The sequence below is a fragment of the Neovison vison genome, chromosome 11 (genome assembly GCF_020171115.1).
Source record: "Neovison vison isolate M4711 chromosome 11, ASM_NN_V1, whole genome shotgun sequence".
Classification (NCBI taxonomy): domain Eukaryota; kingdom Metazoa; phylum Chordata; class Mammalia; order Carnivora; family Mustelidae; genus Neogale; species Neogale vison.
In genome coordinates, this window is record NC_058101.1 from 89,787,592 (window position 1) to 89,803,031 (window position 15,440).

The following is a 15,440-nucleotide window of genomic DNA, read 5'->3' on the forward strand; positions in this document are numbered from 1 at the left end:
GGATAACCACTAAGAGAAATAGTGCTCGTAACTTCTCTGATAATACAGGGGGGGAAATCATCAATCTAAAACATGTAAGAAAATATAGGGGAATCCTGAGATTAAGAGTCTTTTATGGTTTGTCCCCCTCTGGTTTTGTCTTGTTTCGTTTTTCCCTCCTTTTCCCTATGATCCTCTGTCTTGTTTCTCAAATTCCTGATATCCGTGAGGTCATGTGATAATTGTCTTTTCTCTTATTGACTGATTTCACTTACCATAATGCCCTCTAGTTCCATCTGCATCATTGCAAATGGCAAGATTTCATTTTTTGATGGCTGCAATAGATAGATAGATAGATAGATATCTCACATCTTCTTAACCTTACCCCCAAAATCTGATGACAGTGTTGTCCTGAAGTTTTCATTCCCGGGTATGCCTCTGAGATAGTGAACAGTTTGCACCATCTAGTTTAGGGGTCACAAAATCTCTTGGTCCATGACACCCTTAGTATCTCAGTGAAATTTTGCGGCCCACCAAACCAGAAGAAAATCTAAGAGTTCAGTTGTTTTAGTAGTTAGATCATGTCAACCATTGAGAACCCAGCCTTGCAAAGGTATGATGTAATTAAAAGAAATGTCCTACAGTCTCATGCTGGAACTGTGAACTGCCATGAGCAAGTAGTTCGGTTTGTCCAGCAGAGGTGGAGCAGTGCTGTTCCTCATGAGCATTTAAAATAACTCATGGTACCCCTCTGGATTTGCTGTGGCACCCTACAGAACTAGATAAAATACCACCCCACCGCCAGCTTACCTTAGTAGGGAAGGCTCTAAGTTCACTCAGATTCATGGTGATCTCTTTCCATTGACTGCAGGAGAAGCCATACAAGTGCTCAGAGTGCAGCAAAGCCTTCAGCCAGAAGCGAGGCCTGGATGAGCACAAGAGGACGCACACTGGAGAAAAGCCTTTTCAGTGTGACGTGAGTTTGGTTTCTCTTTTCTTTCCCCAGTGTCCTCCAGTAACAGATGTGCTGGAAGAGGTGTGTGTGTGTGTGTGTGTGTCTGCGCATGATGTGTGTATGTATGAGTGTGTGTGTGTATGTTTTGCAGGCTGGTCTTTCTGTTGAGATCTTGTGCTGCTGGTGTGTTTTGATTGCATAATCCATGTAACCACTATGTGGTCGTTTTGTTCATCCTAGTTTACTGGCAGCAAATAAACTCTGATTTTCTTTAAGGCATGCTTGCATTCTTTTTTAATGCAATTGAGTTGTTCTTTCAAGATATAAGTGTGTGATGATTCAAGGCAGCTTTCATGTGTCTACCCAGAGCTTTGGTAGGTTCATGATACTTAAATCAGAGATTCAACTGGTTATAGATACTATTTATTTCATTATAGCCTAACCATCAATTTCTAAAACATGAACAAACTCCCTTGTTTCAATAATATTGCTAATTGTTTAGATTTTCTGCTAATGACATTTGAATTGAAATGAAATTATAAACACAGTTGTTTACACAATTTATGAAAGGAAAAATACTACCACCGTCAGTAAAATTAATCTGAGTGTTAACTAATTAAGGGAAAATATTGGTTTCTCAATAAACAGTGTCACAGTTCTGTATAAGATTGACAGCCGACAGAAGATTGATACAGGCTTTAGGGAAAACACTTGGATGCTTACTTTTAACACAAAAATAGCAAGAAAGCATTAATGTACCTCAGTAGAAGAAGGAATATTAAAGTTGTAGTGTGTGAAATTGCACAGTAGAGAATTCTCTTTAAATGTGGAGGGAAACTCGAGGAGTTCGTCCCATTGGCATATCCCAACGGATCAAGTATGGTGTAAGCAGTCCACATGAATGGAAGCTCACAAACGCAAGATGTTTTCCTTGTCCATCCATGAAACTTTGGTGGTAAGGTTAAGGCAACAATGTACTCCCAGTGGGCCTACTCATAAAAATACCTGTATGAACAGTGAACTTCTTTAAGGCAAGAAGTACTTGCAAAGAAGGAAATGTACACATGTAGCTCTATCCTGAACCAGAGGTACAGCCCCAGCTTTATAATTTCAGTTGGTTTAATTCATTAGTGCTTTTATTGGAAACATTTTCATATAGGCAAAACCTGTTTAGATTACTTAATTCTACAGCTATACAAATAACTGATGGGGCATAGAAATTAAATATTAACTATATACAGATACCTTCCTACCATCACATTCAACTCAACTTTCATTTTATGCTCAATATTTTTGTCAACTACTTCCTAAGGTAAATGGGACCATGATGTTACTAAAAAAACAAAACAAAACAAAACAAAAAAAAAACTGTAATGTTACAAGCATTATTTTTTTCAATTTACTTCTATCTCATCTATTTCTATCCTTTTTTCAAAAGTCTCTGGTTCTTATTTGTGGCTCAAACTGGTCCACTGAATAGAGATTGAGGGCCTCCAGAACCTCCCTGAAATACAGCCTGCTCAGTAGAGGCTGTCTTTGTTCCAAAAGCTTATTACCCTCTTAACCTACTCATTTTGGATAGAAGTCATCCTTTCTCACCCATTCCCCGTCTTTCTTTTTCCTAATTAACACTCAAATCTATTACTTCCTCTCAGTTTCCAGTCCCACTAGCAGTGCATAGCCTGCACCCTCCCTGTGTTCTCCCCCCACCAACGTAATGTTTTTAAATTGAGATAAAATTCACATAACATAAAATCAATAATTTTAAAGTGAACAACTCATTGGCATTGAGTACATTAACAATGTTGTGCCACCATCACCTCTATCTCGTGCCCAGACATCAATGTCCCCAAATAAAATTCCCTAGCCACTAAGGAGATATTCCCTACTCTCCACAGACCCTGACAAATACCAATCTTCTTTCATTTCAATAGATGACCTGTTATGGATATTTCATGTAAGTGAACCATATAGGATGTGACCTTGGTGACTGACTTCTTTTACTTAACATAATGTTTTCAGGGTTTATCTACTTTGTAGCTTGTAACAGTACATCACTCCCTGAATGATATTCCATTGTATGTATATACCACAATTTGTTTATTCATAATTGATGCATTTGGGTTGTTTCTCCTTTTTGGCTGTTGTGAATTGCTCTGAGACGAACATGTGCCTACAGATATTTAAGTACCAGTTTTAAATCCTCTGGGCCACATACCTAGGAGTAGAATTGCTGTGTCAAAAGGTGATTCTGTTCGATTTTTCAAGGAACTTCTGTATTGTTTTTCATAGTAGCTACGCCATTTTATATTCCCATTAGCAATGCCTGAGAATACCAGTTTTTCCACATCTTTGTCAACGCTTGTAGTTTTCTGTTTTTTTAAATTCTAGCCTCCTTAGGGCATGTGAAGTGATATCTCATTGTGGCTTTGATTTAAAGTTCCTAAAGGATTAATAATATTGAGCATCTTTCTATATACTTGTTTGTTGGCATTTGTATCTTCTCTGGAGAAAGATCTATTCAAGTCTTCCCATTTTAAAATTTTGTTACTTGTCTTTTTGTTGCTGAGTGTAAGTGTTCTTTGCATTTTCTAGATACGTTACCTTTCACTTTTTTAATAATATCCTTTGATGCACAAAACTTTTCAATGTTTGGGGTGCCTAGCTGGCTCAGTTTGTAGAGCGTGCAACTCTTTATTTGGCGGTTGTAAGTTTGAGCCCTACGTTGGATGCAGAGATCACTTTAAAAAAAAAAAATCTTAAAAAAATTTTTTTCAATGTTGAAATCCAATTTACTTGCTTTTTTGGATGCTTACTTTTAACACACTTTTTTGGTGTTTTTTTTTTCCTTTTCCTCAACATGCTTTTAGTGACAGATCTAATACTTGTCAATTTCAAGGTCATGAAGATTTACTCTCCTGTTTCTTTCTAAGTTTGATAGTTTAACTGTTACATTTAGGTTTTTGATCTATTTGCTTTTTGAATGTAGTGTGAAGTAGGGGTCCATTCTTTTGCATTAGTTTCTAGTTTTTCATCATTCAATGTGATGTTAGCTGTGAATTTTTTATAAATGCCCTTTACTATGTTGAAGAAGCTCCCTTCTTTCCTAGTTGTCAATATTTTTATCAAGACAGGATGTTGGATTTTGTCAAAGGCTTTCCTTCATCAATGGAGATGATAATTTTTTTAATCTTTTGTATTGTTAAAGCAGTGTATTACATTGTTTGATTTTCTTATGTTGATCAACTGTTGCAGTCTGGATAAATCTGTTTGGTCATGACTTTGAATATGGCCTGTTAGAGTTTTTGTTTTTTTTGTTGTTTGTTTGTTTGAAGATTTTTGCCTCTATATTCAAAAGGGATATTGGCCTATAGTTTTCTTTTCTTGTAATATTTTTGCCTGGCTGTGATATTAAGGTAATGCTGGCCTCAGAATAAATTAGGAAGTATTCCCTCTTCTTTGTTATTTGGGAGAATTTGAGGGGATTATTGTTAATCAATCTTTATATTTTTGGAGGAATTTATCTGTGAAACTCTCTGGTTCTAGACTTTTCTTTTTTGGGAAGTTTTTTTCTTGTTGGGTGGGTTGGTTGTTTTTTTGTTTGTTTGTTTGCTTGTTTATTTGTTTTTTTATATAATCTCTACTTGTTACTGGTCTCTGGGAGTTTTTCTGTTTCTGGAATCAGTTTTGATTATTTGTGTTCTTCTAGGAACTTGTTCATTTCATCTAACTTGTTGGCATACAGTTCATAGTATTCTCTTAAAATCCTTTTTATGTCCCAGTGTGATTGTCTCAAAGTAAACCTAATCCTGCGCTTTTTTGTGACAGTGTCTCACAACCCATAGGGTAAAATCCACCTTCTTACTTGACTGAAAAGTTATTCTGGTTTTTGTCAGTTCTTATTGATGAGGGAGCAGGAGGCTGGCTGAAGACAAAGCAAAAGCTGGCACCTTGTACTCCCTTTCCATCCGCTCCCCCTCGGTAATATGTGTAGCATTAACTGGCAGAGATCACAATCCTGCAACACAGGAGTCTCCCTTGGTTTACAAATGTCCTAGAGATCTACAAAGAAGTTACCTTATCAATAGCACAATTTCCAGAGGCAAATATCTCAGTGCCTCAAGCCCTTAGGTCTCCCTCCCCACGATAAACATAACTGAAGGAAGCTGAGGTAGAAGGAAATGTAAATATAGTTAAATGTCTTCTAAACCTAAATCTCACTAACAAAGACGCTTGATAGCAGGATTGTGACATCCCACCAAAAATCTCCCAGCTATCTTGATGTTAATGACTGGCCTAAAGACAACATTGATCAAGCCTCCGGTAAGCCTCAGATATCCTGGCACCTTTTTGGCCCTCTTTAGCATATGAAAACTCTGTTGATGGGACGCCTGGGTGGCTCAGTTGGTTAAGCAGCTGCCTTCGGCTCAGGTCATGATCCCAGCATCCTGGGATCGAGTCCCACATCGGGCTCCTTGCTCGGCAGGGAGCCTGCTTCTCCCTCTGCCTCTGCCTGCCCCTCTGTCTGCCTGTGCTCGCTCTCTCTCCCTCTCTCTCTGACAAATAAATAAATAAAATCTTTAAAAAAAAAAAAAAAAAAAAGAAAACTCCGTTGAAACCTTCCTTCCCCTCACCTTCTCCCAACCACAGGGTACATAACCTGCCATCCCTCACAACCCGGGGCAGCTGCATCTCTGCCTGCCCATGGGTCCTGTCCCCCTGCTTTAATAAACCACCTTTTTGCACCAGAGACATCTTAAGAATTTTTTCTGAGCCTTTGGCTCCGAACCTCACCCCATCAAACCTGACCTAGATTCTGGGACTTCATCATTATTACTAAAATTTTAATAATCTCTTATCTGTCAGTAGTCTGCATTTTATTTGTATGAACTCTGAGTCTTCTGAAGCAGTGACGCTGTTCTGCATCTCTGTCCCTTGTCCCATGTGGTATCATGCACCACTTCCTCCTCCTGGAAAGTCCTCTTTATTTTTTGTTCACACTTCCTGACTAGGATTTACAAACACACACATGTAGGACATTTGAGTGGCATTTGAGCAAAACTATAAAGAAAAAAGCTGATATATGTTGACCTCAGTTCTTTATAATATTGCTCAAAAGCCACTTCACTCATCAACACTAGCCCCTTAGATGCCATGTCGTGGTATCTAAGGGGCTTAGATTCCATGTCGTGCAGCAACCCCAAAGTGCCACAGGTATTGAGCTTCAGGTATCTTTGCTACTATCCCTAGGGTGAGGACTTCCAAATCTCTCTTTCCCTGCCTGGGTTTCTCTTCTGAACTCTAGGCAGATACTTTGAAGCTGCCTGGAAGACATCTCTCCTATATTCCAGACTGAAATCAGTATCTCCCCAGCCTTCTCAGCTACTCAACATGTTCTCTTTACCTGTACGTCTTTCTGAGGGTCCCACCATCTCCATTTAACCCAAACCAAAGCTCTGAGGCTTGTGCCAGACATTTTTTTCCCTAAGCCGTGACCAATAGCATCATCTAGTTGAGCTTCTATTGTGAGAAAGACACAGTGATCTAGTTTATATATATATATATTCTTACTGATCTGCCCTGTACCCCAGAAGTACCCAGGTGTTATTTCCACCTCTGCGAAGCAAATGAGGCTCACTTAAGTTGAGCGATCTATCTCTTCGCTACCACTTATAACTGGCCAACTCAGGATTCTAGGACCCAAACCCAACTAGCTCTCCCATTCAGTCCCAGCAACTCCTGACAATCTTTCCTTCTATATATTTCTCAAACTTATTATCTTCTTTAAATTTTCATTGCCACTTTCACTCCTCTTTTTCTCACCTTTGACCTCCAATCCACTAGCAAATCCGATTGGCTGTACATTTAAAATAAGTTGAGAATCGGAACACTTTTGACATCTCCCCAGCTACATCTTAGTCCCCTACAGTAATGGAGTTGTTCCTTATTTTATCTGTCTTTGATCTTTGCTCCTCCCAGTCTGTCCTAAGCTTGCCACACAGAGTGATCTTTCTAGAACCTGATTCACATTTTATATATTTTAGATATAGATTGCATATGTATTATATTTCACTCCTTCGCTCAAACCCTCCAATGACTGTCCTTCCCATTTAGAGTAAAAACCGAAGTTCTACCACGGTCTGAAAGTCCCTACAGATCTGTACCCCCACCCTTCTGCCCCTACCCCTCTGACTTCACCACCACCATCCACCTTACTCTGGCCACATCACTTCCTTGCTGTTTTTCAGACACACTAAGTATATTTCAATGAAGTGGGCCTCTTTCTTTCTTTCTTTCTTTCTTTCTTTCTGGCTCCTTCCCTGGACTGGGATACCCTTCTGGGGTATCTTTATAACCTTCTCCTGTACTTATTTCAATTCTCTGCTAAAATTCTTCTCTTCCTAATTTCCATTACTTTCTTAACCCTTACACCATATTCACGGGGCGCCTGAGTGGCTCAGTGGATTAACCCTTACACCATATTCTTCTTCGCCTTCATGACACTTACATCTACTGAAATATTTTATATTTGTTGGTTTAATTTTTTATCATCTATTATGTAAGTTCTATGACAAAAGAGCTTTTTTCTTTCTTGTTCATTGTCATGTCCCCAGGCCTAGAACATTGCCTGGTATATAAAGAAACATTTAGTAAAAGCATGAATCAATGAAACAGTAAGTGCTATCTTAGTTGATATCCAAGTAATTTCTGGCTTAGAGTAGAATCATAGTACTGGCCGTGCTAACTCCAGTGTCATACTCTGAGCTTAGTACTAAATGGTATTTTCGTTTTAGTCTTCATTCAGAATCCTTTAATGAATCCCCACAACTTGGAGAAGATCTTTCCAGTGTCTTATTATGATTACCAGGATCTCCAGAGTTTGGCTCCAGCCTTCAACTCGAACTTCTTTTTCAGGTTTTTTTCTCTTACTTATTTATGTCAATGTGTTGCTCCAATAATCTATTTCTTCAGCCTTAGTGTAATGTTTTCACCTCTGCACCTAGGCCTTGCTTCTTATACCCCTGTACCTTTGCATGTTCTCTTCCTTCTCCCTGGGATATCATTCCCTACCTTACAACATGACAGCATCCATACATCCAGGAAGACTTGATTATCCTCTCTTCTGTTCCTTCTCCTAGTGATATGTTCATGGCATCAAAAAATATTCTCTTTAAGACTATGGATTCCAGGGCACCTGGGTGGCTCAGTGGGTTAAGCCTCTGCCTTCGGCTCAGGTCATGATCTCAGGGTTCTGGGATCGAGTCCCACATCAGGCTCTCTGCTCAGTGGAGAGCCTGCTTCCTTCTCTCTCTCTCTCTCTCTCTCTCTGCCTGCCTCTCTGCCTACTTGTGATCTCTCTCTGTCAAATAAATAAATAAAATCTTTAAAAAAAAAAAAAGACTATGGATTCCACAGGGCAGGACAGAGTACTCTCTGTCATTCTGTTTCTAACTGAAGTGGCAGGGAACATTTATGTTATTGATAAACATTAACTGAAGATGTTTGTATAGAATTCTAATATTATCTCTCAAGGTACTTTGATAAATGTGTTGTTTCACTTCATTTTAAAACAAAATCAGTTTATTGCCAGCCTAGAGAAAGAAAAAACATTTTCCTCTTCTTTGACAGGTGAATTAAAACTAATTTGGAGTAGGTGGATGGGTTGGCTAAGAACTTAAAGTGGAAATAAAGAAAAGGAAGCATTCCTTTTGCACTATTTGAATTCTTTCATGCTTTCCCATAATTTTAAAATGACCATGAATGTCCTTGCATTTGATTTATACAGAACATCAGTTTGAAGTCTCTTAGTTCATGAAAACATAGCTTTTAATGTGTAGGTAGTCACTTTCACAACTGTGACATCAGCTACTCTCTGCTGATACTTAATCCTCTACCTGGCCCTCATTCAAAAATCCATTGGGTTGTTCTCATCACAGCTCCTATGTGGAGCTTCTAGGATTCCTTAATTCAGAGCCGTTATCAATGACTTCAGGATCTTGCTCAACTTCCTTTCCATTTTTTCAGCTTGCTGCTATTGTAATTTTCCCATGGTGACCATGTAAGTGAACTTGACTTATATCCCTCACAATACACTGGTGGGCTGAACCGAGAACCTCCTTTATTTTTTCAAAGAGGTTTTTATTTCTTAAAAATGGTGTCAGCCAGGCAAATGGAAAAAGTACAGTCAGCTCACATATCTTTGTTTGAAGTTCGAGCCTTTAATAATAGTCTGTCCTTGGGGTTGTAAAAACTCTGAACCCAGACTGCGTGGGTTTAAATCCTGGAAACCACTTCCTAGTTCTGTGACCTTGGGTAACCAGCTTGAGACACTGAAGTGACTGTGTCAGTTTCCTTCTGTAAAATGAGGTTCATAGTACTAATATCTGCCTAAAAGGGTGAGGTGAGGCTATCACAAGTTAGTGTTTATAAATTGCAAAGAGTAGTTCCTGGCACATAATGAAAGCTGATGTTAGCCCTTCAACCTAGTCCCTGTGCCAAACATTGAATTGAGACAGTGAACTAGACACTATGTCCCCTCTGCTCACAGAACTCACATTCCTGTGGGGTATAGACATTGAACAAATAAACCTGAATAAATACCTAATTGCATTCTATGATAAAGACTGAGAACAATTTTAAAAAGGAGAAGGGCGGGCGCCTGGGTGGCTCAGTGGGTTAAAGCCTTTGCCTTCGGCTCAGGTCATGATCTCAGGGTTCTGGGATCGAGCCCCATATTGAGCTCTCTGCTCTGCAGGGAGTCTGCTTCCTTCTCTCTCTCTCTGTCTGCCTCTCTGCCTACTTGTGATCTGTCTGTCAAATAAATAAATAAAATCTTTTAAAAATAAATAAATAGGTAAATAAAAAGGAGAAGGGTGAGGCATAAAAGAATATTTAAGGAAGATTCTCTGAGAAAGTAACTCTAAGTAACCTTAAAGATGAGAAGGAGTCAGCCACAGGGAAGAGAACATTCCAGGCTCAGGAACAGTATAAATCATGGCCTGTAGGAAGGAACTGAGTCTGAGTATTAGGTAAGAAGGCATGTGGAGCTGGAGCATCGTGAGAAAGAAGGGATGCAAGTGAAGTTGGAGAGCAAATTGATGTGCCTTTTCACCATGGTAAGGAATTTATTTCGAATCTACTTTCACTGGGAAGCCAGTGAGGAATTTGGTATCTATTGTTCATTAATTGTTCATTACATGGGGCTTAGAGAAGGAACCAGGGAGATAGAAAATAGGGGATACATTATAATTCTATGTTATTTATGATAACAAATTTTGATTATACTTGTAAGGCCGTTTGAAAACTTAGAGTTTCTTTTACTTGAAAAAATAATCTCTATAGTTACCTTCTTCGATCTCTGGAATTATTCCACAGCCTTTGATGTACTTACATTGCTCATAAGACTTTTACCTACCTATCTATCTAACATCTTGTCTACCTTTCTTTCTTTAAGTCAACAAATATTTATGGAATGACTACTCTTACCCTAATGTTTCTTAGACCAGTAAGGAGGCGATTAAAAAAAAAATCACCTAATAAGTAATTACATTCAGGATAAGTCTTAAAAGGGAAAAGTAAAAACTACTATGAAAGCAATTAACAGAGGACTTCTGACAGACAGATCCTATAGGCTTCCCTGAGGAATCGGTAAGAGGAAGCTGTCTCAGGAGAAGTGGGAAAGTACTGACACAGGAAGACCTTGCATCTTCTGTGGTAATTTAATATTTTTATTGGAATGTTAATGTCTGTTGGGCCAGGGGTCAATGTGGCAGAGCTTATATGAAGTAAACATGTTAGATGACTTAGTTAAATGAGTGTATGTAATAAGAAATCAAGAATTAGAGCTGTGGGTAAAAAACTTCCAGTTAGGGTGCTTAAAGCAATGTTAACCTTTTACTTCATAAATGGGACTAAATCGAAGGGATCACTGGTAAGACATGTCTTGTGCTATTTACGTCATATGGAGCAATGCCCTCTGGGCCATTAGCCTTTTTGTTTAACATGGTTAATATGAAATTGTCAATACACTCCAAGAAGAAAAACATTGTTCCTAAGGAGTTATATTTCGAGACATATTTAAATACAGTAACAGAGGGGGAGGGAGGGTGGCTAGGGTATAAAGGACACACACATTAAATGCAAACAGCTTTTGGGAACTATAATTAATTTTCTTTACCCTTTAGTTGGTATGTTAAATTCCATTTATTTCAAGCAATTTTTGTTTTTGTGCCCGTCAGTACATACTTGATAATAGGATGATGCATAATGTACATTGTATAAATGATAAATTGGCATATCTTCAGGTTTTTCAGCATAATATGATTGGTATCTTTGGGTCTTTTCTAGGTTTGTGACTTGGCTTTTAGCCTAAAGAAAATGCTGATCCGACACAAGATGACTCACAATCCCAATCGTCCACTGGCAGAATGCCAGTTTTGTCATAAGAAGTTTACAAGGAATGACTACCTCAAAGTGCACATGGACAATATCCACGGTGAAGTTGACAGCTAATGGTAGCTGTAAAGGAATTAAACCATTTAGAAGGGCTCCTAATATGAAACCCAGATTTCTGTCACCTGATTAGCATAGCAGAAGTAGCTTAAAGTAATTCACTGGTCTCATAGTTCTTATTTGCCTATCTTTAGAGTTTGTAGATGCTTATGAAAAAAAAAGAAAGAAAAGGGAAAGAAAGGAAGAAAGAAATAAAGAACGAATATCCTACTTCTGCCAAAAAATGGTACAAGTTTGTAGCCTTGCAAAATACTACTTGTGCTCTATTTTATAAAATGGAAAAGGGAGCCGTGGCTTTCCTTCTGGGCCACCTCTCTGTAAGGAACACACTTAACACACTTTTTATTGGGCCTTTTTATTTTATTGTCATCTTTGTGTGTGCACGCGCTGGTTATTACAACTGGCTACTACTGATTTAGCCAGAAAGAAATTAATATACCAAAATATTTCATTGCAGATGAGGATAAGGTCAAGAGTTTTTAAAGCATCAAGCATGATAACATGATAAAACTTGCTATTTTGAAGAACAGACCAAAAGTTGATCTTATTTATAGCTCCCTACAATAGTTCAGTTTAAAATAAAGAGATATTTAAGAACTAAGGCATCTATTGAATTATTTTCATTTTAGACTATTCTAACATTATTTCCTCTAATCATTTAGATACAGACATTCATGGTCTGTAGTACTTTCATAAGATCTGTACAAGACCGTACATTTAAATATATATCAAACTGATCCTCCTGAGTTTATACCAGTTATCTTTAGAAATTTACAATATACAAATCTATGTAACTAAAAATTGAAACAAAGTAGGTTCTCAGTATTTGTTGACTGACAGTGTCAGCCCATAGTGGCATTACAGTATTAGTTATGATGAACCTAGCCCTTTACCTTCTCATTCAGAACATGTTGGTGTGGATATAATAGAGTCCCCAGAGCATTAACATTCTGTTTTGCAAAAGACATTTTCCAGAATCTTGGCAATATGTGATTCTGAAACACTCTTGAATTACCCACAGTTGTCCTATATAATTAGGAATCCAGAATAAAAAATACAAATCTGGCAACTGTTATGGTTGAAATTATCACTGATGCATAAGGGAAATTGAAGCAAGAAGCTTAATCTCTTCCTTTAGGTTATATTTCAATAACATACTTGAGAGCAATATACAATGAGCAACTTGTTTTGAGAGAAGGTTTGATAAAATATAATAGTGATGTCAAAATAGCATGAAGGGATACAAAAACCAGAAGAAAATAAAAATGAAGTCCAAATCATGAATTTTTCTACTTAATACTCAGTCTTAAAGAGGAAGTATAGTTTTAAGGGAATTGGTTCTAATGTTTTAAGGCTAGGTTATTTGAAGACACATTTCTTTGAAGTCAGGAATCTTGTTTTAGAATTATATTTTTGCTCAATTCAGTTTTAAAGAGAAACATAAAGATTCAGTATAGAGATTTAAACTCTAAAAATACTAAATTTGAAATTCAAGGGAGAAAACTTTTAAAAAATATAAATCTCAGATTATAATTTAAAAGATATCCAAGTATGGTTGTATGTAGCATTTTTTATCTGAAATTATAGACTATATTTTATAAAAATAGATTTTGGTCTTGTTTCTCACTATGTCATTTGTTTCAACAGTATATTTTTAGATCTAAGATGTTTTCAATTTAACATGACAGTGTGCTTAATATCATTTGAATATAAAAGGACAGCTGTAAAATTGGGTAGTGTGTATTATTTAAGCACATTCCTTCCGTTGGATGCTACCTCCTCTGTATGGGAAGCTTCATATCCCGATTATGTGATGAATGTGAAACTTGAAAAGAAGCCAGATCCAATTTTGTATATTCTCAATGACTCAAAATTGACAGATCTGGTGTAATTGGAAATTACCCTTGAAACCATGTTGTCACCATGTTGCTGAATAAAACTGATGAGAAAGAGGTACTGGGCCTTATCAGACAAAGGTTCATAGTCAAGAAAACTTGAGAAAATGGTGTGGAAAGTAGGAAAGACCTACTGGTCCAGAGTCTTTTCTTTTCAAAGCCCTGAAACCAAAACAAGTCCTTAGAAGGCTGTATGCTGTTACCTTTATCCAAAAGGTGATTATTTATAAGCATTTCAGATGCATTAGTATTCACATCCTGCAACTTTTAAATCACTCAGCAATTTCAAGAAGATGAGAACTGATTTTTTTTTTTTTTTTTAAGGCTTGATTGAGAATTAAGAATATAAATAGTCACAGAGGAGAAGTCCTATTGGCAAATTAGAATACAGATACCCACTTGGAAGTGTCTTTCTTTGCTTTTCTGCTATAAAAGACTATGGCTCAAGTACTTTCTTGGGAGCAGGCCAAAGTCTCAGGTACCCATGAAGTCAGGGCTACATAATTTTAAGAGGTATTCAATAATATGGGTAGGTTCAGATATCGTCTTATAATCATTGCCTTTGGGTATTAAAATTCAAGATATTTACATATCTTGAATTCCTTCTTGTTTCACAATCACTAGCTTATATTATTTTCCATCTTGGGTTTTTTTGTTGTCGTTGTTGTTGTTGTTGGCTAGGTGGGAGACTTTATTGATTAATTATGATCAACAGTTGCACCACAAAAGTATTCACTGGTGATTCATTCTTAGGGTTATACAGGATAGTTAAAATGCTACTTTTAAGAAACATGTTTCTTATATCATGGGTTTATGTGCATCTGCAGAGGATCACTTCTATTCAGTGCTTTACAATGCGAGTACATTACTTTGCTCTAATTCTTCTGACCTATTGCAGCCAACTCATTGGGTATATGTGAATATAGATCACAGGTCTTATAAACCTTAATTTGTTTATAAAATTCAGTGTGCTTTTGTGTCTCCCAAAGCTGGAAAAGAAGAAAGGAAAGAGGTTAGGTATTGGAAATATTCACTTTTTTCCTTCACAAATCTAAATATTGCTTATGAAAACTTATCTTATGGTTGTGAGTATACAGAGGTGGTGGGTGGGAGGAAATGTGCCTCTTTAAAACTATAAGATTTTATCATTAATATTGAGGTATATGTGCATGTATATAAATGTAGCATTGTAAATATAGCAGAACTTCAATAGCATTTTTATTTTTCTATAAATCTGTATAAATCACTACCACAGTTGGTATTAGCATTGTATTTTACTATAAAACTAACTAGCACAGTTTTATAGTAAAATCCAAATGAATATTTTAAATTTGTTTTTAATGAAAGGAGGAAATACAGTTGCTCTTACTCCCAGGCCTTTATAGTTTGCTTCTAACTATTTCTAAATCTAGAAAGTATCTCTAAATTTACACCAAGTTGGTCTCAGGGCAATAAGAAAAAACAACTTCCTTAAATCTCATCTCATTGTTGGTGTACATAAACAGCAGGTGAAAAGGAACATCACTAAAAACAAAGGAAACTTTGGAAACTTGATTTATAGAACCATCCCTGAGCAAAAAATGTCCTGAAGTTCACAAATATAATGTAAGGGTGATAAAAGTTATAGCTAATGTTTTAGGTATTCCTTTTTTCAAAAGTGGTGTTTCATTCTCTTGGTGTTGCTGCAGTCTTGTGAGTCTTCCCTGATACAAAAAATCATCATCATCATCTTCATCCTTCTTATCACCATATGTCTCCAAGGAGTGGATTTGGAGATGATGCATGCATTTAAATTTGTTTTCTCAAGAGTCAGTGAGGGCAGTAGTTCTTTGGAGCGGACTCTCACAGCTTTGACTACCTTGGGCTCAAAACTGTGTTATTACCCCAGGTTGTTAATTTGTTGTATGACAAAATAGAAAACTAACTCTGGAGCCCTCAGCTTGGGCCATGTCAGAATATTCTAAATTCCTAGGCTCATGAAATAGTAGAGTGCAGCAGCTAGCTATCTTAGACTAATGGTGTTGCTGATCCAATGTCCAAGTTTGTTTTCTTTCTTTAAAAAAATGCTTAACACAATACTATAAAATAAATGTTTATAT

At 37.1% G+C, this 15,440-nt stretch overlaps 1 protein-coding gene across 3 annotated transcripts in view; it reads left to right on the forward strand.

Moving 5' to 3' along the window:
• The window catches only part of PRDM5 (PR/SET domain 5), a 218,565-nt gene extending 206,050 nt beyond the window's left edge, over positions 1–12,515 (forward strand). For all 3 annotated transcript variants that reach the window (XM_044224091.1, XM_044224092.1, XM_044224093.1), the window contains 2 exons: positions 851–955; positions 11,282–12,515. In XM_044224091.1, the coding sequence (XP_044080026.1) occupies positions 851–955; positions 11,282–11,446 (270 nt within the window). In that variant the 3' untranslated portion in view covers positions 11,447–12,515. The remainder of the gene's footprint in view (positions 1–850; positions 956–11,281) is intronic.
• The last annotated feature ends 2,925 nt before the right edge of the window (positions 12,516–15,440 follow it).